The following is a 27,157-nucleotide window of genomic DNA, read 5'->3' on the forward strand; positions in this document are numbered from 1 at the left end:
GCCATGCTGTGTTCTCAATCTAGCGGTCTGTACGTGAGCATTGGCTTGCTCGTTCAACTATTTTATACACTTTTTTATATGATTAATGTCAAAAATTACATATGGAAACAAACCATATGTAAAGAAACTGAGGCTCAGAGAAGAGAAATAACCTCCCAGTCAAGGCCATTTAGCTAGTGTATGGCAGACGTGAGGTTTGAGGTGCTAATTCTATTTTTTGATTCCAGATCTCATGCTTCCTGTATAACATTTTTCCCACAGGAAGTTGGAAACCTAGAATCAGAGGGTTTCAGGAAGCAAAGGGGCTTACAGGCATCTGGCACAAGCAGCCGTGACTTTGGAGTACAATTTCATGTTCCCTCAAGGCTGCTCTTCTTAAATCTGTGTGAATGGAACCCAGTTTGTTTAGCTGCCCCACCCTTCATGAAACTACTGTGCATCTCTGAACAGATATTCCTAGTCATATTCCTCTGAAAATTCCATGCTCAGAACTGAACATATCGCTCAACATACCAACTCACTGGAGTGAAGTAGAGTAAACCTGTTTTTGCAGTCTAAAAACAAACACATTGTAAATCCATAATTCAGTCCTTCCTGAGGGAGATTATATGAGACTGTCACTGTGCTAGATGTTTCCTAGGAATCATTAGATGACCAGCCCAAGCCAGAGTGTTGACTGACTGCAGGTCAGGAGATATGCGTGTAGATTCCAAGTCTACCAACAAGCAATCTGGGTGACCTTGAGCAATTTACCTTACCTGCCTGGGCCTGGTCTCCTCTGTAAGATGAGAAAGTAGTCTCTAAGTTCTTTCCCAGCTCTCCTACACTTCAGGATGAGTGCTTTTTTACAGCCTCTGGAGCCAGGCTATGTGGGTAAAATCTCAGATTTGAACAGCTTGTGTGACCTTGGGCAAGTTACTAAACTCATTAAAATGGGAATAACAATAACAACATCTACCTCACATTCTTTCTCATAAAATGTTGGGAGGGTTGAATGAGTTAATCCATATAAAATGCTTATCACAGCATATTAAGCTTTGCAGGCCTCACTGCTGACTTCCAGTCTTAGTTGAGAAATTCTTAACACCACCTAGCCAGTCTTGGAGTGATGAATTCACAGGGATAGACATGTAACTTATAATCTTCTAGTAAGCTTGTACCTTGAATCTTGTTTTCATTTTTTTTTCAGGAGTTATTGGCTGTGGATACTTTGATCCTTGTAGAAAGTTCAAACCTGAAATATGTGAGATGATTTCAAGTTTAGTTTCAGCGGGCAGAGTGCTGTGGCAATGGACCAAGGTACCAAGTCATCTGTTGTCAATAATAAGAAAAAAAAGTCAAATATTATTCAACCTAGTTCTCACCTTGTGGCTCATGAAATTATCATCACATTATATGTGGTAATGCTATTTTATAAAAGATAAATTAGATGCTCGAATAGATTTATGACAACTTTTCCTTCCAGGCAGCAAACATTCTGATTGAAGGATGCTTTCCATATGTATGAGGTATTACTATAAACCAGATATGACATCCAAGATAAAGTAGAATTTTGCTGAAATGAAAACACTGCTTTTCTACTTGTTACTCTGATTTGTAACTCTGTGTGTGTCTGTCTCCCCCACCCTGCCAAACTATATCAGACACAAATGTTTACTAACTGAGTCAATACTTGGATTTCCAGATATTCTTAGCTAATCAAAACTTAAAGTCTAACTTGTATGTTACTCAGAGGTTGAGCATGAGTTAGTAAATGGATGGAAATGTACTTAAAAATAGGCTAGATTTTAAAATACAAGTCAGTTCCCTAAATAAAGCTCAGCAGACCCCTAGCTGTCACCAGATGGGTTTAAGGCAGACTCATGAAAAAGCAATTAAATGTAGGTTTGAGCTAAAGATAAAGTTGATATATATTTGCCAGAAAATTGTGAAGGAGATAAGGATTAGTCATCATAGTTCACTATGCATTCATTAGGCCAATTGCACACATTTGTGTGGATGCTTATACCCTGGGGAAAACTAGGGTGTGGCGGCCTTTCAGATTCCTGGGTGGACAGTTCTAGGTACAGAATTATCAGAAGGGGAATTGGTGTGTCTCATGAAATGCTCTTCCACAGAGCCTACCATCTGCCCTCACAGTGATCATTTCCAGTTCCTTACATAAGACGGCTCCTTGTCAGCACAGGGTCTTCACACATGCTGTTCTGCCATTCTTAAATAAACTCCAAAATGAATGGTAAGGTCTGACTGGGAATTGAGTGTGGTAAGATCCATCTGTTTTCTAGTGGGGCTGTTGTTCAATTTAGTGTGCCTTTAGACATACTTTTTCTGAAAAGCTTTGGTTTTCCCGGTGTCTTTTTATCAAAGCTTCTTTTGTTACATGAATGTTAACTAGCTCCACTTCCTTACCTTTCTTTACCTCTTCAACCCATTGTGCACGAGCTTTCATTTCCACCGCTCTCTTCAAAGTCACCAAGGAACTCCATCTTGCCAAATCTAAAGTCCAGTTTCTTCCTCCTCTTACTTGATTTTTAGTAGCATCTGACATAAACGGTCCCTTTAAATACTTTCTTCCCCAGGCTTCAGAGGGGCCTCATCCTCTTGGTTTCCTTCCTCTATCATTGATTACTTTTCCTAAGCCCCTTCTTCTTCTTCTCTAAATATTGGAGTGCCCCTAATCTGGATGCTGGGACTCAGTTTCTAGCTCCAGCCTTTACCCAGGCAATCTTACCCAGCTTCAAGGCTTTAAACACCATCTCTGTGTGGATGTCTTCAAAATCAATACCTGTATTCCAGGCCTCTCTGCTTGGCTCCAGACATATTTCTAACTGCTTAGTAGACGTCACTGTTTTGAATCTAATAACCATCTCAAAATTAACATGTCCAAACAGAACTCTTTATTGTCCTTAAACATGACACTTCCTCAGACTTACGCATCTTAGTGAACAGCAACAACATTTATCCTGCTTTTCAGGCTAAACACCTAGGCACCGTCTTTGATTTGTCTTTCTCATTCCCTTTATCCAATCCATCAGTAACCATGCTTTCCAAATATATCCCAAAGCCAAGAACCGAGTGCCATCTCACTGTGAACCCTGATAGATGTGTTCATCACCTGCCCCCTGGACCATGCAGTGACTTCCTAACCAACCTTGCTATTTTTTTTGCCCCCCTTGAGTCTGTTCTTTACACAGCCCTAAAGTGCTTTTTTAAAAAAGTAACCCAGAGATCATTCCTTCTTCTTAAAACCACTAGTAGATTCCCAGTTGCATTTGCAATGAAACCCAACACCATGCTGGGTTTCTGGCCTGTGCACCTGATCCTGAGCTGGCCCATGTTGACCCATCTTCCCTTCCATCATTCTGTTCCAGCTCTGCTGCCTTTCTCATGCTGCTGCCAGAAGACCCCAAGTTTTCATGCCTCTGAGTCATTATACTTCATTTGACTAATTATCATCATTTTTAGCTTCAGAGGTGCTTTCCTGGATAATTTTTTCTAAACTAACTGTCCATGACCTCAGGCATTATCTATCTCTAGAATCTGTTTTTTCTAACCACGATTTTTATCATTATTGTTTGTTTATCAATATATTTGCTTCCTATTTATCATCAGGCTCCCCCACTAGAATGGATGCTCCCCAGTGGCAGTAGATGCAGCTGTCTTCTCACTGTGGTATCTTCCCGAGGGCAGTGGGAGGTGCTCAGACAGAGTCATCGAAAAGTAAATGAATCTTCCTCCTGTCTCCACCCCCTGATAAACAGCCCTCTTCATATTTTTTTGTCAAATCACCTAACTTCACAAAGCACTTTCTTAATCCACTCACCTTGTGTAACACTTCACCTTTTAATTACTTTACATAGTTTTAAAACAGAAGCAGGTGAAAAAAGAAAGACATTGACAGAAATTAAAGGGAAATAGCAGGCTAATAAGTGAGAAGAGGGAAAGAAAGGAATTTATTTAATTCTCTTTAATAATTGCTTCAGTTGCCAATGGCTATGTTTTCTACAGCAAAGATGAAAAAGCAATATTCACATAGCCTTGTCTCTTTATTTTTGCATATTTGTAATATAAGTGTATGATTTACATTTTTGTGAGTAGAACAAACATTTTAGCTTGGCATGGGACTGAATAAAGAGAGAAATAACACTTCTTTTCATTCTCACTCCCTTGTTACCTGCTGTTTTAACTTCCATTGTGAATTAGCCTATAAAAATCACTCTCCAAACTCAATGGGGTACTATTTCAACAAAGAAAGAATATATTCCATGAATCAGTATTAAAGGAACCATTCATTCCCCTGAATTAATCATATGCAGAGTCTGCTCTGTATCTTGAGAATTATCATTGTTTTGCTTTCTGAAATGATGCTAATGACATCTATTATACTCTTTATACACAGCCCAGAGTGCTTCCCACACCTGCTACACCTCCAAGCCATGTCTAACTGGTCATTGTTATAGCTTTGCCTATTTAGATTCTACAAGTTGGTAGAAATAACAAGTAAATTAGTATTCAAACAAACAAACAAAACTCAGAAATATCACCTAGTGCTTAACAGCTGCATGTTATACTTGCCTGTCAATTTATTCTAGGTATACAGATATATGAAAGCATTAATATTGACTGAGCTTGGATCCCCTTAGTGAAATTTAGATTCCAATATACAAATACATTTGTGGAAATACAAACACATTAAGGACCCTAATGAAAACAATCTGTAGAACATAGTCATTACTGACTTTAGAAATGAACATGATGATCAACTCACATTCAGTTTTTTGTTATAAACTATTTCCATATAACAGAAATAAGGTTATTAATTATTAGGAATGCTTATTCCCACAACTCACGTAGTTTTTAAGAGATCAAGGTTGGGAAGGGAAGTGACTTATTCAAAGCCAACTAATGGTGGTAGAACAGAGGCTGGAATCTGCACCTAGTGCATTATACTTGAATCCGTCCCATCCTGGGGCTCATGATCTTTTACATTGTCTGTTGGTTTATTTATGATATATGTTTTTCCGTCAGTGCTGCAATGAAAATATAATTTAACTTTGGTTTGATACTGAGCCTATTTAATTTAAAATAGGATTTGTGAAATAAAATAGTTCTAAAAACAGTTCTATTTTTAGTTTATCTGAAAAGCGAATGAGAGTATCAATTTTTTTCCATCTTTAGGTGAAGATGCTGCCAACTCCTTCTAAATTTCATTACATTTTCAATCTTCGAGATCTTTCCAGAATTTGGCAAGGAATGTTAACCATAAAAGCCGAAGAGTGTGATTCGATCTCTGTTCTCCTGTCACTTTTCAAACACGAGTGCAACAGAGTGGTTGCAGACAGGTGTGTATCACAGGCCTGAGTTTAATGTGCTGTACCAATCGTTTATGCAATAGACTAGATCCTGCGTCACCTACTCAAATCAGTAGAGTTAGGAGCAGTGTCTTAATTTTCTTTGGGGTTTGTGAAGCATTGATGCCATTTCCCACCTGCTGGTCACCTTAAAAAATTCTCTGCCAAATTCAGCATGACATCTTTTTAAATCACCACATTATCCGAGAGCTGATAACATTCAGAGATAAATTACAGTTATGTACATTTTCTAAAAAAGTTGAGCTCTGTGTAGGTTTTGCTTGGTGAAATCCGGTACATTAACTCAGTCATCATTCTGAGCCCATTTCCTCTATAAAGTATGAATGGGGATGCCAGTCTTTCAGAGTTGTAAATGCCCACCACAGCGTCTCACACACAGGTGGTGTTTGTCAAATGTTAGTCCCCTTCTTCCTCTCTTCCCCTTGCTATTGTGCACTGTGGGCCCACAGACCCAGAAAAAAGACGCTTGCCCACTACTGAAAGTCACTTCTGTACTTTCACTGCAAGTTTTAGAGACCTTTAACCTCACCCAGTTGACTCGCCTGTATCACTGAAAAAAAAATTATTCATGACACTTGTTCAGACAGTCAGGAACACAGTCAGCATTCAGGAACATCGTGGTAGGTATAGGGACTACTGTTACAGGGTTTTGCAGTAGGGGATGGAGAATGGGCTCAGCTCCAAATTCAACAAGGAAAAAATTGGAATTTATAGCCAAGGAGGAAGAGGGGGAAGCCAGTGGATGGAAAATCAGCAAGATGAAATGTTGGGGGTACAGGAGGATTCTGGCTAAACTGACCTAAATAGAATTATCGCAGGCCAGGTAATCACATGTTACCACAGGGGGATGAAGGAAAATTAGGAATTTTGTCACATATGGAGGGTGACCAGGTATTGCGGGTGGAAGATTCTGGCTAACTGTACTTGACAAGATTCATGCTAAAATTGGGTGATGCAAAGAAGGACATGGAAGTCCAAGAGTTGAGGGAAGTGGATTCAGAGGAGCCCAAGTTTGGTCAAGGAGAGACTGTCTTCGTCAGTATTTTCTATAAGTAACACTGTCAATGTTGTAACTATGTTAGATGGGTTAGGTCCTTCTTGTCAGACGGCAGACATCATTTCCCTATTCTGACGTGATGGAGGTGCAGGGTGGGGTGAGAGGAGGTGAAGAGAGACTGAAACCATGCCCAGGAAAGAGCATGGTTTTCCTGCTCTTCATATTTTGCGTTTTTACAACTGGATATTTTTTTTTCAGATTTATAACTCCTGAAGATGAGCATTGGTTTAATATACAACTTGTTCGCGCAGTTGAAGAAAGTGTCAGCTCAGATGTGGTATCATATATTCTTCCTGAGCCATACTTTGTAGATTTTCTCCGTGAGATGCCTGAACCAACTGGTGATGAACCTGAAGATACTTTGTTTGAAGTACCCAAAATCTATGAACTGGTATTTATTTTCACCTTTAAAGAGAGTTTTTTGGATCACTCACCTAACTAGATATTTCTCCCTATACCAATGGAGTTGCTGTAACTTCTCCATTGTTATGAGTTGTGATTCATATCATCACATGCCAAGTGTAAAATATTTTTTTCAAGGAAATTTAGTGGCAGTTCCATTAAAGTCAGGTATAAGACAAGTATGGTTGATAGTATTTCTGTTAGTTAATATTGCTTTGAAAGTTCCAGGCACTGCAACAAAATGACAAAAAGAAAATAGATGTAATTATCAGATAGGAGAAAACAAAAATATCATTTTATTTGCAGATGATATGGTTATCTCTTCATATAATCCTAGAGTATTTAAAATCTTTTTTAAGTACTAAGAGTTCAGTCAGATGACCAAGTATGATATAAATGTAACACTCAATAACTATCTTTATACCAGAGGTTAGTAAATTATAATCAATGGGCCAGATCCAGTCAGCTGCCTATTCTCTGTTAGATTTGTGGGCTAGGAATGATTTTTACATGTTTAAATGGATAGGAAAAAATCAAAAGAATAATAATATTGTGTGACATGTGAAAATTACATGGAATTAAAATTTCAGTGTTTATTAGTAAAGTTGTATTAGAACATAGCCATGCCCATTTATTTATAAATTGTCTGTGACAACTTTCACACAACTATGGCAGAGCTTTGAGAAGCTGTTCCAGAGAACGTACCTGCCAGAAAGACTAAAATATTTACTATCTTCCCCTTTGCAGAGAAAGTTTGCCAATTCTTGTCAATAATCACAAGATAGAAAATATTTTAAAAGTACTTTATTCAACAGCAAAAATATGTAAAATGTTTAGGAATAAACATGATAAAACTCAATTAAAGAGCAACACATCATTCTTCCTAAATTAATGCATAGGTTTAATAAAGTTTGAAACAAGACTCTAGGGGGACTTTTTAAACAGGGTTATATACCAAAGTAATTCAGTGCACATAGATCCAGAAATAATTGGAGAGAAACAATTGGCAGAGCAAATAAGTAAATATTTCAGAACAATTTGACTATATAAACAATGTTAGGCTTCTGTATATTAAAAAAAACAACCATAAATAGCCCTGGCTGGTGTGGGTCAGCTGGTTGGTGTGTCGTCCCAGAACTGAAAAGTTGTGGGCTCTATTGCCCTCTGGGGCACATACCTAATGTTGCTGGTTTGGTACCCGGTTCTGTCCCTGGTCCAGGAATGTTCTCGAGGCAACCACTTGATGCTTTTCTCTTGCAACAATGTTTCTCTCCCTTCCCCTCTACAAAAAAGCAATGAAAAAAAATGTCCTCAGGTGAGGATAAAAAAATTCATAATAATATTAAGAAGCAAATAAAAACTGAGAAAAATATTTGTTATATTCCAAAATTCATTGCCATGGATAGGAGTTGCTACTGGGGTTCTTGGAGGGAAAAGTCGGGGATAGTTTCTTATTGGAAAGTTAAGCTCCTGAAAATGGAAATAAATAAAAGTCAACTAATCCATGACAAATTTTTGGAAATGCATTAGGTTTTTCTTTTTTAAAAAATGTAGAATTAACTTTTGAGTGTCTTTACAATTGCTACTTTTATAAATTTTGGATTTTACATATTATCTCTCTCTCTCTTTCCCCACTCATAGATACCATCCTTTGACTTTCTGTGTGAAAGACTCCAGTTTTACCAAAGACAGTTCAATGAAATCATTAGAGGAACATCTCTTGATCTGGTGTTTTTTAAAGATGCAATGACTCATCTTATTAAGGTTCTGATGTTGACTATTTATTGACATAGATAGATCATGTAAAAACTTAGTGAATTTCACAGGTAAACTTTTTGAGAGAATAAATACATAGTATCAGATAGCATATAGAAGAGTGTCCATAAGTTGGGTTAGTTCACTGTCTCAGAAACCAAAGACTTAATCAGAAACCCCTTATTTGAGTTAATCTGTATGAGAGAAATTGTTTTTCAATGGAAAATTGATGGGTTTTGTGTTCAGAGCTTTTGACATGCTGAGCCAGTAAGTAAGAGAGTAAGCTGAAGAACCCAGGGAAGAAATATTCCCTCCTTAAATCACATTTTAGTATAATGGGAATTCTGTTCCCCATGGAGGAAAAGTTGATGCTTTTGGACTTCTGGTCAAAATAAAGGTGTAGGTAAAGGTAACTCACCTCCTTGCATAACCACAGCAAAATTAGAACCCCTATAGAACAACCATCACTCAGAACCATCAGAAAATCAATCTGTATGGAAGTCCAACAACTAAGGAATTAAGGAAACCACATTCATCCAGATGGGTAGGAGGGATGGAGGGGCAGAGATGCAGAGACATAGAACCAGCTGGTCCCAAACCCACATGTGGTAGATATAAAACAATGGGATATCTTGGGAGTGATCCTACTGCCACACCAGACCACCCAGCCCAGGGTTCCAGTGCCAGGAAGATAAGTCCCTAAAACTTCTGGCTGTAAACACCAGTGGGGGGTGAGTTGACAGAAGAAACTATGGGATTCTCAGGCCTCTCATCTTAAAAGGCCTTGTACCACACACAGTCTTACTCAGACTCACTCCCTCTGGGCTCCAGCATTGGGGCAGCAGCTTAAAAGGCACCAGTGGCATCTGGGGAGAAAAACTGAAGTGTCTAGCATCAGAGTGAGAGCTGGGGAACAGCTTCCTCCCAGATAGAACTGCAGACAGTGGCCATTGCACCTTTTCTGAGCCACCTCTGCCACAGAGCCACAGTGCAGTGGCACCATATCTGAATCTCCATAACTTGGCTTACACTGTAAACCCTGTCTTAGCAATTACCTAAGGGTCCACCCAATCCGACTTATAGGTCCACCCAAGGCTGGCACTAGTTGCAGCCATCTGCAGACAGAACGCAACTGGAGGCTGACCTTGGCCTACACCACCTGGAAAACCCAAGAGCCTGTGCACCCAGTGGACAGCTACAGACTACATCTGAGCACCATCCAATCACCTTCACAAACCATGGAGGGAGGTGGTTGCTGGCCAGGAGTATAGCCAGTCTTACCAGTTGTGTGGACTGGGTTAAATCCCTCCCATTAACCTGCTGACAGCAATCAACACTCATCTACAAGAGGAGGGTATACTCAGCCCACACAGAGGGATCACCTCAAGTACACAGCTTGGAAGATAAAGGAGGCTATGCCACTGGACCCTACAGAACATCTACTATATTAGGCCACACTACCAAGGCAGGCAGTTATAGCAGCTCTGCCTAATACATAGAAACAAACACAGGGAGGCTTCCAAAATGAGGAGACAAAGAAACATGGCCCTAATGAAAGAACAGAACAAAACTTCAGAAAAAGAACTAAACAAAACAGAGATAAGCAATTTATCAGATGCAGAGTTCAAAACACTGGTTATAATGACCCTCAAGGAACTCAGTGAGTACTTCAACAGCATAAAAAAGACCGAGGCAGAAATGAAGGATATACTAACTGAAATAAAGAACAGTTTACAGAAAATCAACAGCAGAGTGGATGAAGCCAACAATCAAATCAATGATTTGGAACATAAGAAAAAAACATCCAATCAGTATAGCAAGAAGAAAAAAGAATACAAAAAATCGAGGGTAGTGTAAGGAGCCTCTGGGACAACTTCAGATGTACCAATATTTTTGCCATAGAGGTGCCAGAAGGAGAAGAGAAAGAGCAAGAAATTAGAAACCTGTTTGAAAGAATAATGAAAGAAAACTCCCCTAATTTGGTGAAGGAAATAGACATACAAGGCCAGGAAGCACAGAGAATTCCAAACAAGATGAATGTAAAGAGGACCACGCCAAGACACATCATAACTAAAATGCCAAAGGTTAAAGACAAAGAGAGAATCTTAAAAGCAGCAAGAGAAAAGCAGAGAGTTACCTACAGAAGAGTTCCCATAAGACTGTCAGCTGATTTCTCAAAAGAAACTTTGCAGGCAAGAAGAGACTGGCAAGAAATATTCAAAGTGATGAAAGGCAAGGACCTACAACCTAGATTACTCTACCTAGCAAAGCTATCATTTACAATTGAAGGGAATATAAAGTGCTTCCCAGACCAGGTAAAACTAGAAAAGTTCATCATCACCAAACCATTATTATATGAAGTATTAAAGGGACTTAAATTTAAGAAAAAGAAGATCAAAACTATGAACATTAAAATGGCAATAAATACGTAACTATCAACAAACTAAGCAAATAAGTGGAACAGAAACGGAGTCATAGATATGGAGAACACTGGGATGGTGGCCAGTTGGGAGGGGGGATCTGGGGGAGTGAAGGAAAAGGTGAAGGGCTTAGAAAGTACAAATTGGTAGTTACAGAATAGGCAGGGGGTTGTTAAGAGCAAGTATAGGAAATGGAATTGCCAAAGAACTGATCTGCATGACCTATGGACATGAACGAAGGAGGGGGGATCACTGGGTACTGGGTGGAGGGGGCAAAGAAGGAAAAATTGGGACAACTGTAATAGCATAATCAATTAAAAAAGAAAAGTTGATGCTTTTTAAAATGTCAGTCTCATGATTGGCTTATAGGTTAGGGGCAAATTGATGGTGAATGAGGACAGCAGGTATACAGAACTGATGAAAAAATAGAATCCAATTAGAGGCAGCACCAAAAAGAAGTATGGTTTGACCCAAGTCTGGGAAACTACAGAATGGGGTTGTTTATTTGTATAATTTATAGATCTCTGTGGAGTTTTCCAAGAGTCAGAACACAGAGTAGAGAGGTTTATAAAGAAGAGGCATTCACCATGTTTTGCCATGTATAATGTTCAATTTGTGCCCAAATTTTTCAAGGAAAAATAAGGATGTGCATTATACATGGATAGTACTAATTTGTTACTGGTACATAAAATTTCTTGTACCTTGTATCTGTTCTTGTGTTTTGTAATTACTTGTTACATAAAATTTCTGGTACCATAATATATTCAAAAGTAAATGTTAAAATATTGTTTAATACAAAAAACAAGTATCTAAATACAGATAAGTAAAAATTGGATTAAAAAATTTAAATGAAAGATTTTTTTCTGGAAAGTTTGAGCCAAAAATGGGTGCATATTATACACAGCAAAATATGGTAACTGTGTTCATAATACAGGGTGGGGCACAAGTAGGTTTACAGTTGTGAATATGTGAAACAGTTTATTCTTGTACTATTATTTGTTAATTATTGTATTATTTTCCATATGAACAACTGTACAGTTGTCTCCTGCAAAGTCAGTGAATTTCTAGATGTCCTAGGGCTGTTTGATATTCAACCATTCAGCAAGTAATTATTTGGTACCCACTGTGGGACCCTGTTCTAGATGTAAAACCATATAAAAGATTAACATGTCAAAAATATAATGAAAGAATCAATACATATCAAGGTATCATTACTTGACAGATCATTACATGATCTGTCATCTCTGAAACTTAGATTTAAAAAGTTCTTTTTAGTGTCGATAATGAATTTAGGGATCCATCTAGACTTTCTTCCTCATCAGTGTCAATGTAAAAAGACAGCTTTTTCACAATGTCTTAAATTGGCCTGCATAAGACTTGAACCACAATCTGAGTCTTATCTTTACTGAAGAAATCAGCCATAGAAAAGCAACATAGGACTATAAAGGTTGTTTCTCTAATTATTTTTCTACAAATGCCTTTCTGTCCCCATTGCCAGTAGAATTTTGATACATTTAAAGAATTTTTATTGGGAGAGATATGCTAGAGGTAGCATTCATGGTAGAGTTAGGTGTCTGCGAAGTCAGCATGTTAGGCTGACAAAGAATAAGCCAACAATTCTACACATATTTCCGTAGATTGGCGAGAGCTGCTCCACCATCAAGTTGAAAAAAAATTGCATACACACATAGAATAGTTTTGACATAGGATAGGAAAGATAATTTGGTCTGTTTTTCATAATGAAAATATAGATAGGCAGGGAAATCATTTGAATAGAATAAGTCAATGTGAACTTTAATTTTTAGAATTCTGAGATATATCACTTAAGAAAAATGTTTAATATACTCTGGAAGCTATATGGTCAAATCTTGGACCATTTTAGGACAAGAAAATAAAAATGGTTGAATTCTATTTTCAAATAAATACTATTTTATTTCAAAACAGATTTCACGAATAATTCGAACATCATGTGGAAATGCATTGCTGGTGGGTGTTGGTGGTTCAGGAAAACAAAGTCTGTCAAGATTGGCCTCTTTTATAGCTGGATATCAAATATTCCAGATAACATTAACCAGGTAAGATAAAGTAAAACAAGACAATAAGTTTTTCTATAATTTCTCCAGGGTAAAATGTTTATTTAAAAAATACAACAATTTGGTGTATTTCTTTCTTAAGTAAACTGTTGAAGTGTAACTTACATAAGGAGGTATACACAAGTCCTGGGTGTCACAAAGTACATACAACTGTGCAGCTAGCCCACAGATGAAGACATAAAACATTACTAGCACCCCAGAAGTACCCCTCATGGCATATCCTAGTCATTACCCTCCCAAGGGTAATATTCTCACTTCTGAGCCTATTGATTAGTTTTGCCGATTTTTGAACTTTATATCAATCGAATCATACAACAGTCACTCTATTATATCTTTTTTGTTGCTTGCATTGCTTGTAAGGTTCATCCATGATGTGACATGTACCAATAGTTTGTTCATTCTTATTCCTGTACGGTCTTCAACTTTACCACATATTAGCACAATTTGTTTACCCATTGTAATGTTTATGAACATTTGTAGGGTTTTATGAATATTCTTGTATGTATCTGAGTATACTCTAGAGACAGAGTTGCTGGATATATATGCTTGACTATATTAGCTCTGCAGAGCAGTTTTCCTGGTTCAATCAGTTTATACTTCCACCAGCAGTTCATGCGAGTTTCAGTTCCTCCACATCTTTGCCCTTGCCCTTGTTTTTTCCCATAAATCAACTGATCATATATTTGACTGTAGTCTCTTTCACTGGTTAATTTTCTCTTTTCTTCGTTAGTCACTGTTTTGATTTTGGTACCTTTTAATATGTCTTAAACAAATTTGTTGTTTTTCAACATTGTATTGAATATTTAGCACTCTGTATTTTTGTATACATTTTAGATTGCCTTTTCAACTTACACACACAGACAGCACTGCTGCCAAATACATGAAAATTTAACAAGGTACAATTATGAGAGCATTATAAACAAAATATTTGGAAATTAATTAAAGTTAGTCAGTTGTCAACATTTAAAAATTGGGAGATTTCTCATAAATAAACAAAAATATTTCTGACATCTTTTGAAATAAGTGAGGGCTCTGGCAACATTGGGCCTACATTCCTGGGTGGCTGGAGCTGAGCAGCAGCTGCCTACTTAGGTGGACGTGCAGTTCTGCAGTTCACCTGAGAACACACCAGCCTTGCTCCACTCACTGGCACACCTGCCTGACTCCTGGAGGTATCTGAGTTTGTGATCTGGCGTAGGTGGTGATGCCATCATTGTAGTTAGAAATGACAGAAGCTTAAATTAAGGTAGGTGTGTTAACTATACTGTCTTGTTTTCTGTTTCTTGATGCTCTGGCAACTGGGACCTTGCTGACTCGGTAGAGACTGCTCCTCCCAGGACTAGCCCAGAAACGTGCCTTTCATATGCAAAGCTACCAATCCAGAGCCCATACTCTGAACAAAGCCTCTATCTGGCTTCACCTTTCAGGAAGCAATATTCCTCTGCCCTAACAACACCAGTCAAGGACTGGTCAACTGAGAGTAGCGTCTATGCCCCAGAGCCTGCTGAAATTATTCAAACTAGCCAATCCTGAATCTGCTGAGGCTGCCTAGCTTTGCCTTTCTCCTGGAAAGTGCAAGAAAGTCTGTTGTTAGTAGTCTATGCTTTCCCCTCACTCCTGCTGCCTGACTAGCCTGGTGCTTCCCGATGGGGCCCTGTGTGGTATGGTATGTCTCCTACTGCTTCTAAGGATCTGTGAGTATAAACTTTCTTTGTGCCTGCATGTCTTACCATACTTAATCAAATCAAATCCTGGGCACACTGCAAAACAGCAAGGAAAGTGGGAGTAGAGAGGAGTCAGTGGGGACAGTTTAAAGTAGATACGATTGATTAAACTTAGTAATTAATTGGACATGGGGTGAAAAAAAGGTACGAAGAGTCTAGGATGATGCCCTAGTTTCTCTAGTGGTATTTGTCACAATGCTTTAAAAAAGTGAAAAACATTGGGACAACTGTAATAGAATAAACAATAAAAAATTTAAAAATAAAAGCTTTTGCTCACAATTCTGTCTCATCAGGCTGAGAACAGACTATTGTAACCTTTGTCTTGTCTACCAGTACTATAAAGTGGGTACTTTTAACCAACTGTAAAAATATATGTTGAACAAATGAATAAATGAACAGTTTTAAAGGGATAAAATGAAAATTCAGTTCAGTATGTGTTGAGTGTGAGATGTCTACAGAACACATAGTTTCCATAGCTAATTAGACTCAGGAGGGTTCTGGAGATAGAAGTATAGGAATCTCAGTGACGACAACTCTCTTAAGGTAATGAGGAGTTTGAACAGGATCATAACAAAGAGAAAGGATGGATCAGGAGAGAACTCTGGGGTCTCTCAGCATAGGAAAAGGGGTGTGCAAGGGGCAGTGGGTAAGAAGGAGAGGCAAGACAGGAGGAACTCCAGAGTGGTTTCTAGAAGCCAAGGAGGTAGAGCAGGAGCCTGAAGGTGTTAAATCATGAAAAGTGGTAACTAACAGTCACTGTGCAAAACTTTCAGTGGAGTGGATGGGTGCAGAAGCCACATTGCATTAACCAAGTGAAGAAGCAGAGATAAGTATAGATACTCCTCAAGAAGCTAGTAGCTATGGAAACAAAAGAGAGGAGTCAGTACCTGGAGAAGGATGTGTTGTGACTGCCCATATTTCACAAAAACAATACATAACAGTCTATTTAATTAAAAAACAAACCAACAAACACAGCCAAAGTGGCTCTGTGACCTCATTGCCTGGTCAAGTAAGAGACTGGCCAGTCAGAGGGAGGATTATACCAGCAGCACCTGGCCGCAGGACCTGGCCACAGCACCTCTGCAGGAAGGGTGGGCTGTGTTCCATTTTGCAAAGCATCTTACCAATTTCTCTTTTAAATGAATTTAACTCTTGGGAATTATTTTGAAAGGGATGTATGTTTTCTTTTTAATGGAGTCCCTTTTGCCAATGTCTATAAAATTTTACTGTAGTGCTTCCCAAAAGGGTGTAGCCAATGCCAGTTTAAAAATCAGCTGTTTGTTCATTTAAGTTCACTTAAGCAACATCATCTGTAATGCGCACAACAACATTAACAAATAGGTATTACCTTCATTTTGCAGATGAGGAAACAGAGCTGAGAAATGTGAAGGAACTTTTATTTTTACTTTTTTAAACTTTTTATTATTACCTTTTTAATTGAATTTATTGTAGTGACATTGGTTCATAAAACCATACAGGTTTCAAGTGTATAATTCAACAAAATATCATCTGCACACTGCATCATGCACCCATTGCCCCATGCAGAGTCTCTTTCCATCCACCCCCCCCTTGACCACTTCTACCTAGCCACCCCCCGCTTCCCTCTGGCTATCATCACACTGTTGTCTGTGTCTGTGTGTTTATGCATATATGATTTTTTGGTTAATCCCTTCACCTTTTTATATCCAGTCCCCCTTGCCTCCTCCCCTCTGACAGCTGTCAGTCTGTTGCATGTATCCAGGCTTGTTTCTATTTTTGTCATCAGTTTATTTTGTTCATTCCACATATGAGTGAGATCATGTGATATTTGTCTTTCTCTGAACAGTTTATTTTACTTAGTGTAATAATCTCTAGGTCTATCCATGCTATTGTTGCAAAAGGTAAGATTTGCTTTTTTTATGACCGCATAGTATTCCATTGTGTAAATGTACCAGGAATGGAAATTTTCCATTCTGGAAATGGGCACTAGGGCTATTTCCAGATCTTGGCTATTGTAAATAATGCTGCAATAAACAGGGGTGCACATATGCTTTAGAAATAGTGTTTCGAGATTCTTAAGATATATTCCCACAAGTGAAATCACTGGGTCAAAAGGCAGTTTCATTTTTTATTTTTTGAGGTAACTCCACACTGTTTTCCACAGTGGCTGCACCAGTCTGCATTCCCACCAACAGTGTACCAGGGCTCCCATTTTTCCACATCCTTGCCAGCACTTGTATTGATGATAACCATTCTGGCAGGTGTGAGGTGATATCTCAATATGACTTCAGTTTTCATTCCTCTGGTAATTACTGACATTGAGCATTTTTCATATGTCTGTTGGCCATCTGTATGTCCTCTTTTGATAAATGTCCATTTGGGTTCTTTGCCCATTTTTTAATTGGATTGTTTGTCTTCCTGGTGTTGAGTTGTGTAAGTTATTTATATATTTTAGAAATTAACCTCTTACAAGATGTATCATTGGCAAATACATTTTTCCATACAGTGGGGTCCTTTTTCATTTTGCTGATGGTTTCTTTTGCTGTGCAAAAGCATTTTAGTTTTGTGTAGTCCCATTTGTTTATTTTTTCCCCTTGTTCTAGGAGGTATATCAGCAAAAATATTGATACACAAGATGTCTGAGATCCTACTGCTTATGTTTTCTTCTAGGATTTTTATGGTTTCATGACTTACATTTAACTCTTTTGTCCATTTTGACCTTATTCTTGTGTACAGTGTAAGTTAATAGTCTAGTTTCATTTTTTTATGTACCTGTCCAATTTTCCCAACACCATTTATTGAAGAGACTTTCTTTTTTCTAAAATTATTTTTATTTATTTATTTTAGAGAGGGAAGGGAGGGAGATAAAGAGAGAGAGAAATATCAATGTGCGGTTGCTGGGGGTCATGGCCTGCAACCCAGGCATGTACCCTGACTGGGAATCGAACCTGTGATACTTTGGTTCACAGCCCATGCTCAATCCACTGAGCCATGCCAGCCAGGGCTAGAGACTTTCTTTAATCCATTGTATGCTCTTGCATCCTTTGTCAAATATTAATTAGCCGTAAAGGCATGAGTTTATTTCTAAGCTCCATGTTCTGTTCCATTGAGGTATATGCCTGTTCTTAAGCCAGTGCCAGGGTGTTTGGATTACAATGGCCATGTTATAGTTTGATACCAGGTACTGTGATACCTCTATCTTTGTTCTTGTTTTTCAAGATTGCTGAGGCTCTTTGAGGTCTTTTTTGGTTCTATGTAAATTTTCAGAATATTTGTTCTATATCTGTGAAATATGACATTGGTATTTTAATAGGAATTGTGTTGAATCTATAGATTGCTTTGGGTAGTATGGACATTTTAAGATATTAATTCTTCTAATCCATGAACATGTTATATACTTCCACTTATTTGTATCTTCTTAAATTTCTTTTTTCAATGTCCTATAGTTTTCCAAGTACAGGTCTTTTACCTCTTTGGTTAAATTTATTCCTGTGTCCCTTAACTTATTTTTGTTGCAATAATAAATGGAATTGTTTTCTTAATATCTTTGATAGTTTGTTTTTGGTGTGTATAAATGCCACCAATTTCCAAATATTAATTTTGTATCCTGCTGCTTTGCTGAATTCATATATTAGATCTAGTAGTTTTTGGTGGAGTCTTTTGGGTTTTCTTTGTATTTACAGTATTATGTCATCTGCAAACAATGACAGTTTTACTTTTTCCTCTTCAATTTGGATGTCTTTTATTTCTTCTTCTTGTCTGATTGCTGTGGCTCACACTTAGAGTACTGTGTTGAATGAGTGGTGAAAATGGAAATTTCTGTCTTGTTGCTGATTTTAAGAAACACTGAGTATGGTGTTGGCTAGATATTGTCAAATGCTTTTCTACATCTATTGACATGATTATGTGATTTTTATTTTTGTTTATGTGGTGTTTTGCATTTATTAATTTGCAAATATTGTATCAGCCTTGCACTCATGGAATAAATCCCAGCTGATTATCACGTATGATGTTTTTAATGTATTGCTGGATCTGGTTTGCTAATAGTTTGTTGAAGATTTTAGCATCTATGCTCATTAGAGATATTAGCCTGTAATTTTCTTTCTTTGTAGTGTATTTATCTGGCCTTGGAATTAGGATAATGCTATTCTCATAAAAATAACTTATAAGTCTTCCCTCCTCTTGAATTTTTTGGAATAGTTTGAGGATGACAGTTGTTAGCTCTTCTTTAAATGTTTGGTAAAATTTGCCTGTGAAGCCATCTAGTCCAGGACTTTTTTGTTTTCTGGGAGTTTTTCATCACTTTTTCAGTATCATTTTCTTATTCTTCCTGATTGAGCTTTGGAAAACTGTATGTTTCTAGGAATTTGTCCATTTCACCCAGGTTGTTCAATTTTTTGGCACATAGTTGTTCATAGTATTTTCTTATAATCCTTTGTATTTCTGTGATGCCAGTTGTTACTTTTCGTCTTTTATTTCTGATTTTATTTATTTGGTTCCCCTCTTTGTTTCTTGATGAGTCTGGCTAAAAGTTTATTAATCTTGTTTATCTTTTCAAAGAACCAGCTATTGATTTCATTTATCTTTTATATTTTTTTTAAATCTCTATGTCATTTATTTCTGCTCTGATCATTATTATTTCCTTTCTTCTTCTCTCTCTGGGTTTTGTTATTTTTGTAGTTCTTTTGGGTATGGGATTAGATATTTATTTGACATCTTTCTTTCTTCTTGAGGTAAGCCTGTAATGCTATGAACTTGCCTCTCAGGACTGTTTTGATGTGTCCCATAGATTTTGGGTTGTGTGTTTATTTTCATTTGTTTCCAGGTAATTTTTTATTTCTTCCTTGATCTCATTGTTAACCCAGTCATTGTTTAATAGCATGGTATTTAGTCTCTATGTGTTTGAATGTTTTTCAGTGTTTTTATTATAGTTGATTTCCAGTTTCTACCATATGAGATGCTTGATATGAGCTCAGTCTTATTTTTTGTCCCAACATGTGGTCTGTCTTTGAGAATGTTACATGTGTACTTGAGAAGAATGTATATTCTGCTGCTTTGGGATGAAGTGTTCTGTAAATATGAATTAAATCCATCTGATCCAGTTATCATTTAAGGTAGCTGTTTTCTTGATTTTTTTGTCTGGAAGATCTTTCCATTGGTGACAGTGGGGTGTTAAAAATCCCCTACTGTGCCCTGGCTGGCGTAGCTCAGTGGATTGAGCTCGGGCTGCGAACCAGGCATCACAGGTTCGATTCCCAGTCAGGGCACATGCCTGGGTTGTAGGCCACAGCCCCCAGCAACTGCACATTGATGTTTCTTTCTCTCTCTCTCCTTCCCTTCCCTCTCTAAAAATAAATAAATAAAATCTTTAAAAAAAAAATCCCCTACTGTGACTATATATTGCTGTTGATCTCTCCCTGAATGCCCACCAAGATTTTCCTTATATATTTAGGTGCTCCTGTGTTGGGTACATGTTTATCCTCTTGTTCAATCAATCCCTTTATTATTAACCTTCTCTGTCTCTTATTATGGCCTTTGTTTTGAAGTCTATTTTGTCAGATGTAAGTATTGCTACCCCGTATTGTTTTTTCCATTTGCATGGAATTTTTTTCATTCTTTGTGAAGGAACTTTTCTAAAGTTGCCGAAAGGGAATTTGAATCCAGATCCTTCTGGTTCCGATGCCCATAGTCTTTTCATTGTACCCTAAGGCTTACCTGGAACTCCCTATTACTTGAACTGTAAAACCTCTTTCAAGTGAGGATTTCTTCATAGTCTTTGTCATCAACTTATTCATTGAGATTTATATGTAGGCACTTCAAAAAATAGCTGCTTTAGTTTTATATATCACATCAGGTCTGGTAGCACATACATTTAGTAGGAAACAGAAAAACAGAGACCAAGATCTTTTTATAATCTGTAACCACATAATTATAGCATTTCTATTATTTATATCACATTGCATAATGCATCTTTCTGTAGGTTTTCTCTGTATCTAGGCACTTAGTGAGATGCACAAATTACTATATATAATTTACCACTGATTTTATTCATAATTTATCTTTACTTTTTTATCAGTCCAAACTCATCTAAATTTCAAATTAGTTTAAGATATTATACATGTATACCCTTGGGGAAAATCAGCTGCTGAGGACTGTCAGATTGCAGAGAATAAAAGTTCACTTCCCTATTTCAATTACTCTTCATGAGTCACTTCTGATAAATTCCCCACTCACTTTTTAAGTTAAATAAAACATGTGGTTTGAATGGTAACATATAGCGATTCTGCTCAAATCTCTGTGTTTTTAGCAGGCATTATTACTAACATCTCTTGGAGCAGGTGTAGTTATGCTCTAATGACCTGGGTTATATAGTACTTTGAGATAAATTATGACTGTATGTATATTTTAATTTTAAATTTTTACCACTTTTATTTTAGGTCTTATAATGTGAGTAATCTAATAGATGACTTAAAATTTCTATACAAAGTTGCTGGGGCTGAAGGAAAAGGCATCACCTTCATCTTTACTGACAATGAGATAAAAGATGAGGCATTTCTAGAATATCTTAACAACCTACTATCTTCAGGGGAGGTAGGTCTCAAAGCTAGAGGAAAAGCTCATATTTTAAAAATATAAATTATATTTGAATACATAAAAGGAGCAACCCTTCAGCAACCTTTGGTACATGATGCTATTCATCACACATTTTTTGTTTTAGAAATGATTAACATATGCAATTCGGTAAAGTTTTGAAGTTCCTGTGAAATTAATGCTGCCTACCCCTAGATTTTCTGTATGCTTTGTTCCATTTTACATATGATTGCCTATTTGTCTCTTAAGTCTTCAATTTGATCCCATAATTTATTTTAGGGGGAGCAAAGTACCTATCCATCTATCTATCCATCCACCTACCTGTTTAACAGGGATATAGAACAGTTAGAAGAGTTCCATTAGGTGTAAGCAGATGTCAGTGGTACCACTTCTGACACTACTTGTATCAGCACTACCATGATCACTTACATGCATGGTACTACATTGAAAGGAATTAAGGGACTTTGCATATACTTGTACTCATGGCTAACATTTATTAAAGCAACACAGTAAGGAGTCACAGCCAGATCAGTAAGGAAGAAGATGTATCAGGTGGAGTCTGGAGAAATCCATGTTCAGGCTTTCCGTGTTTTCACTAGAGGGGCCATGCAGAATGTGTTTTCCCTCCAGCGGTAAAGTGCTGTGACACCTGCCCTGTGTTTGTGTTCAGGGGGCTGTCTGAGGCTCAGAGTCCAACAGTTTTATTGGCACTGGCCATGTAGTCACTCCCTGCCTAGCCACAACCACCCAAATTCTAGACTTCCAGATAGAATGTAGATATTCCCCATCTATTCCAATTTTTGTATAAATAGTCTGGGTACAGTGGAACAACCTTATTAATTAGCAATGGAGGAGACATTCCAAAAGTCAAATTTCTAGATGCCAGCCCTGCAAGGATACTTCTTAAAATTAAACCTTCTTAACTCTTCTTAAAAGAGTTAAAACTGCTGTGTTAACTCTTTCCTTCACCATGGTGTCTACGATTCTTATTGGTATGGGAGCTCGTTAACTACCTTGGAGACAGAATTGAGACTGACAATGACTCAGAGAACAGAGAGCATCATGGACATTTTAAAGAAATGATAGAAATGGTGGAGAGATAGCACTTTAGTGATAGCTGTTTAAGACTATACTTTCAGGGATCGTTTCTATAGTGATAGCTATGGGAGCAAAAGGAAACATAATTTGCTCCTGATGAAACTGCTCAACTTGCTCAATAAATAGTTATACTCTTGGTAATCTCTGGCAAACCAGCAGTTTAACTGTAGAGATGCAGAAAGAAAATAGGAACAAAAGAAGACATATAGGTGGGAAAAGAGGACCAGATTTTGGCAGTGAACTGGCTGTGGAAAACAGTTAAAACACAGAACACTATCTTGTCTGTTCCTCAAAGATCTCCAATTTGTTTGCACGGGATGAAATGGATGAAATCACCCAAAGTCTGATATCGGTGATGAAAAAGGAGCTACCTCGCCATCCTCCTACCTTTGATAATCTGTATGAATACTTTATTTCAAGATCGAGGAAGAACTTGCATGTTGTTCTCTGCTTCTCTCCAGTGAGTTTTTATTTTAGTTATATATATGTAGGAGGAGTTACTTATTTAAATATATTTAGATGGTTTACTTTCTCTGATGAGATGATTTACTCAGAAACTAACACTTGTTATATTGAAATAAAATCAATACTTTACTACTACCAAAATCTCATATCAAAGTGTAAAATATTCATCTGACTTGAAATTATTGCATAAGCTACAACTTTCATTACTAAAGATATAGGTTATTTGAATTGTAAGGGATTTGGTAATATGATCTTGTCCAGCTCCACCTCCAGTCTAGACATACCATCTACTGTGTCCCAGATGTAGATTTGACTATCAGTAGCTCACTATACTGTCCATATAGTAGCCAGTAGACATGCATGGTTATTTAAATTTTGATTAATTAAAATTAAATAAAAATAAAAATCCAATTTTTCATCCCATTTTCTCCATTTCAAATGCTCAATAACTACATGTGGCTGGTGGCTACCATACTGGAAAGCACATATATAGAAAATTTCCATCATCACTGAAAGTTCTGTTGGTCAGCTCTGCTCTGGGTGCAGGGTGGGTGTGTCTCACAGATTTACATGGCATCTGCTTAAGTTTTAGATGATCACACAGCCAGAAAGGTCTTTTTTACAACCAGTTGAATTTTGTCTCTCTGTCTTCTCCCCTGTGATTTTGTTTCTGCCCTATAAAATGAACCCATCCCCTCTCCCACATACAGCACCTCATAGTTTGAGAAAGTTTTTGCAAACTCCCTGAATTATTTTCTTTTTAGATCAAACACTGCCTGTGCCTTCTGCTATTCTCATTTGTACTAGTGCCCTGGCCTTTCACTGTCTTGGTTATCTCTCTCTAGAAGAGTTCTAGTTTGTCAGTTTCCTCTTAAGAGGTAGCTCCTAGAATCAAATCTAAGAATGCAGATGTAGTTTTAGAACAGGGGAGAGTAAGGAAATACTACCTCCCTTCATCTGGACACTTTATTTATTAATGTAGTTCAAGGTTTTTTAAAAATTGTGATGTCACACTGTTGGCTTAGCATGCACAAGCCTATCTCTAGATGATTTATGATGTTTATGCTTCTAATGCTTTCCAACTTTTCTGTCAATAGGTTGGTGAGAGGTTCCGTGCTCGGTCCCTGAAATTTCCTGGCTTGATATCAGGCTGCACTATGGATTGGTTCAGTCGCTGGCCAAAGGAGGCGCTGGTCGCCGTGGCCTCCTATTTCCTTTTAGGCTATAATATTGTCTGTTCTAGTGACACCAAAAAACAAGTTGTAGAAACAATGGGCCTCTTCCATGACATGGTTTCAGAGAGCTGTGAAAGTTATTTCCAAAGGTAGGTGACATCACATGAGCAGGAAAGCTACAGAACCACAAATTTCCTCCAAAGAGAAATTGAAAGGAACATCCCATAAAGAACTAGTCATTATCAATTGAGTACAGAGTCCCAGCTGCACTTAGATTTTTACTTGCTTTGATTTTCTAGTGATTATATGTTGAAAAGATGGTAAATAATGAGCTTTAAAAATTAACTAATGTCCATACTTAATTTAAGTACTTTTTCCCTTTCAGACTTCGAAGTAACACATGCTTAATTAATCACTCTATTTTGTTGACTTAATTTTTTTCAAAAGTGACCTAACTGTTTAAAATTAGTTTCTTGTTCAGAGGCATTATTTATTGTGATTAAAGAAGTGCACTGTTTTAAAGTTTTTTTATTGCCTTCTGTTAAGAGAACATTTAGGTTTTGTATTTGTATCACTTAGCCGATAAAGTGATGCATGTTTCATCATATTTTATGCCAAATAATTATGAACCAAAATTTTAATTGACTGTAGGAGAATCTAGTCACTAAAAGCAACCATACTGTTATATGTGAAGGCTGGTGTCCAACAGTTTAAAAATACCACTGCCCACCACAAACATGATAGTCACTGTATATGACAAGACATGAATGTAGTGCCAGCGTGGATTTCTGGAAGAGTGGGCTTGTCTCTAAGGTTTAATGGGTGGGCTTCAAGGGTGCTGAACCTGCCAGAAAGACTGTGCCTATTTTTCTGCATAGGGAATCTGGGTAACACTTTCATTGATCTTTCCAAGCGTTCCTTATCTCACAAAAGTTTATGAGAAATCTATACCTAGACCACCTTCTTGAATAGTTGTAGATGATCTCCTGGATTCTGTTGGTGAATTCATGGGTATTAATTTTTACTGTTAGGAAGATTTTCTTTCTACCTCATTCGAACTCCTCCAGCTACCATTATCTGTAGAGAGAAATTCTTACTTCATACAGCTACAAAAACCTGTGTATATTTTTGAAAAATTTAGTGTGTTTTTCAAATTTTTCATACTCTCTTAGGTTGTAGAAGTTCATTCTGAATGTAATATTTACATAATACTTTAATGATAGTCATATATATGCTAAGTCTTTAAAATATTTTAACTTTAAAAATCTTCTGAACCCCCAAAGTGCAAAATTAATGACTTTATAGTATGCGTGGAGCTCTTCTTTGACTTGAGTTTCTCCTGTATAAACTAATTCTTTTTATTTATTTCTATTGTTAAGTAGAATTATTACACTATAGCCCACAGTGAGTTGAATGTTTGAATCAAGTGTGGCTACTTTGATTTTAGAAACAATCCAGGAACTCAGGGGGGAGAGTGGCTTTCACCTTGGGAAGCCCACTCAGCCGGTTCCTAGAAGTGAAGAGGTGTGTAGCCAGTATTAGTTAAATGAAAACAGACCTCAGTACAAATTCACTTCAACCACTCACCCCTAATATTTGTACAGAACTTCAAAGTTTACAAAGTATATTTACGTATTTTTTATCTTCACAAAATTCTGACAAGTATAGAGCACCGACTTTCTTCACTGTTCCAGATGAGGAAACAGAAGCCCAGAGCTGTGTAAGAGCGGAGTTAAAGACCCCCAAAAGGCCCAGATATCAGATATTTAGCATTCTCTCCACCTCACCCCTAGTCTGCCCTCCTGCTAGTGACTCACTCTCAGGAATTACCCCGATTTCACAGTGGGAAGAGCATCTGTTCTGACAATGTATGGGAGTACACCAGAATGGCAGAGATGAAGATCGCTTTTATGTTCCTTTTCAGATACCGCCGAAGAGCACACGTGACTCCTAAGTCTTATCTCTCATTTATAAATGGTTATAAAAACATTTATACTGAAAAGTTGAAATATATTCATGAACAAGCTGAGCGTATGAATATTGGTAAGCAGAGTGGAATTTTAAGGGCTTGTTTGATAGGGATCCCAACATTTTGCTTGGTGGATATTGTTGTATTTGAAAATAAAATACTGACTTTAGTGTTAGTAATAGATTATCTTGAAGGAATGCCCTTAAGGGTCATTTGACCTGTCAAGAAACTCTGGGCAGAAGAAATCGAAACAGAGGTGGCCTGTTTCCTTTCTATCACCATTTCTCCCAGCTCTTTCAACTTTGGGTTTTCCGAGTTTCCAACTCTGGCAGCAGGTCACCACAGTCACTTGCAAATGGAGACCAGTCAGCTTTTGGGAACTGACCACAGTTTCAATTTTTGGTTTCATTACAATTTCCCTCAATTCATATAAACTTTGCAATGTTAGTGCTCAGATTTCTATCAAAGGAAAAGGCAAAACAAATGTAAACAAAAAGAGAACGTTTACCTGAGTGATGGTTTTCTGAGTGTTCAGTATATATAGGTAGAAAAAGTAGAAATTGGAATAGGTTATATGTCCAGAAAGCATTTGGTCCAAACATTCCAGAATACGTTAATGCTTTCTTTTTACTTCTCCCACACAAGACTTGGTCACAGAGCGTAACTGAGTTCCATGGTTGGTGAAGTTATAGTGACGATAGAAACACAAAGAAAGAAACCTTCTGTTCTCATGGCTCACCTTCCTGCAGCTTTTCCACTGATGCTCCAGGATGGGTGGTGTGCTGAAGCCACCTGCACTGGCTCCTGGGAGCTGATTATTACATTTAGGAATTTTGTGATCTGGTTTTTAAACACAGTTTTTATTAAAAAAATAAATTATATAAACTTATAATTAAATTATATTAAAAATGAAGGCAATAAATACTCAAAACCTAACCACTTCTTAGTTATTTTTACTCTATTTTGCTATTATTAGTATTCTTGACATTATTTTCATTCTACCTGTATGGTAGAAATATTGTATAACAGTGTGCTACTGAGAATCTCTTGGTAGCTT

General features: G+C 37.3%; 1 protein-coding gene across 1 annotated transcript in view; it reads left to right on the forward strand.

Moving 5' to 3' along the window:
• The window catches only part of DNAH8 (dynein axonemal heavy chain 8), a 305,262-nt gene that overhangs the window by 162,910 nt on the left and 115,195 nt on the right, over positions 1-27,157 (forward strand). The window contains exons 57-65 of the mRNA XM_028509424.2: positions 1,190-1,299; positions 5,179-5,342; positions 6,628-6,820; positions 8,473-8,595; positions 12,951-13,081; positions 21,240-21,393; positions 22,787-22,951; positions 24,054-24,280; positions 26,056-26,174. Coding sequence (XP_028365225.2) covers positions 1,190-1,299; positions 5,179-5,342; positions 6,628-6,820; positions 8,473-8,595; positions 12,951-13,081; positions 21,240-21,393; positions 22,787-22,951; positions 24,054-24,280; positions 26,056-26,174 — 1,386 coding nt within the window. The remainder of the gene's footprint in view (positions 1-1,189; positions 1,300-5,178; positions 5,343-6,627; positions 6,821-8,472; positions 8,596-12,950; positions 13,082-21,239; positions 21,394-22,786; positions 22,952-24,053; positions 24,281-26,055; positions 26,175-27,157) is intronic.

This window comes from Phyllostomus discolor, chromosome 4 (assembly GCF_004126475.2).
Source record: "Phyllostomus discolor isolate MPI-MPIP mPhyDis1 chromosome 4, mPhyDis1.pri.v3, whole genome shotgun sequence".
Lineage (NCBI taxonomy): Eukaryota > Metazoa > Chordata > Mammalia > Chiroptera > Phyllostomidae > Phyllostomus > Phyllostomus discolor.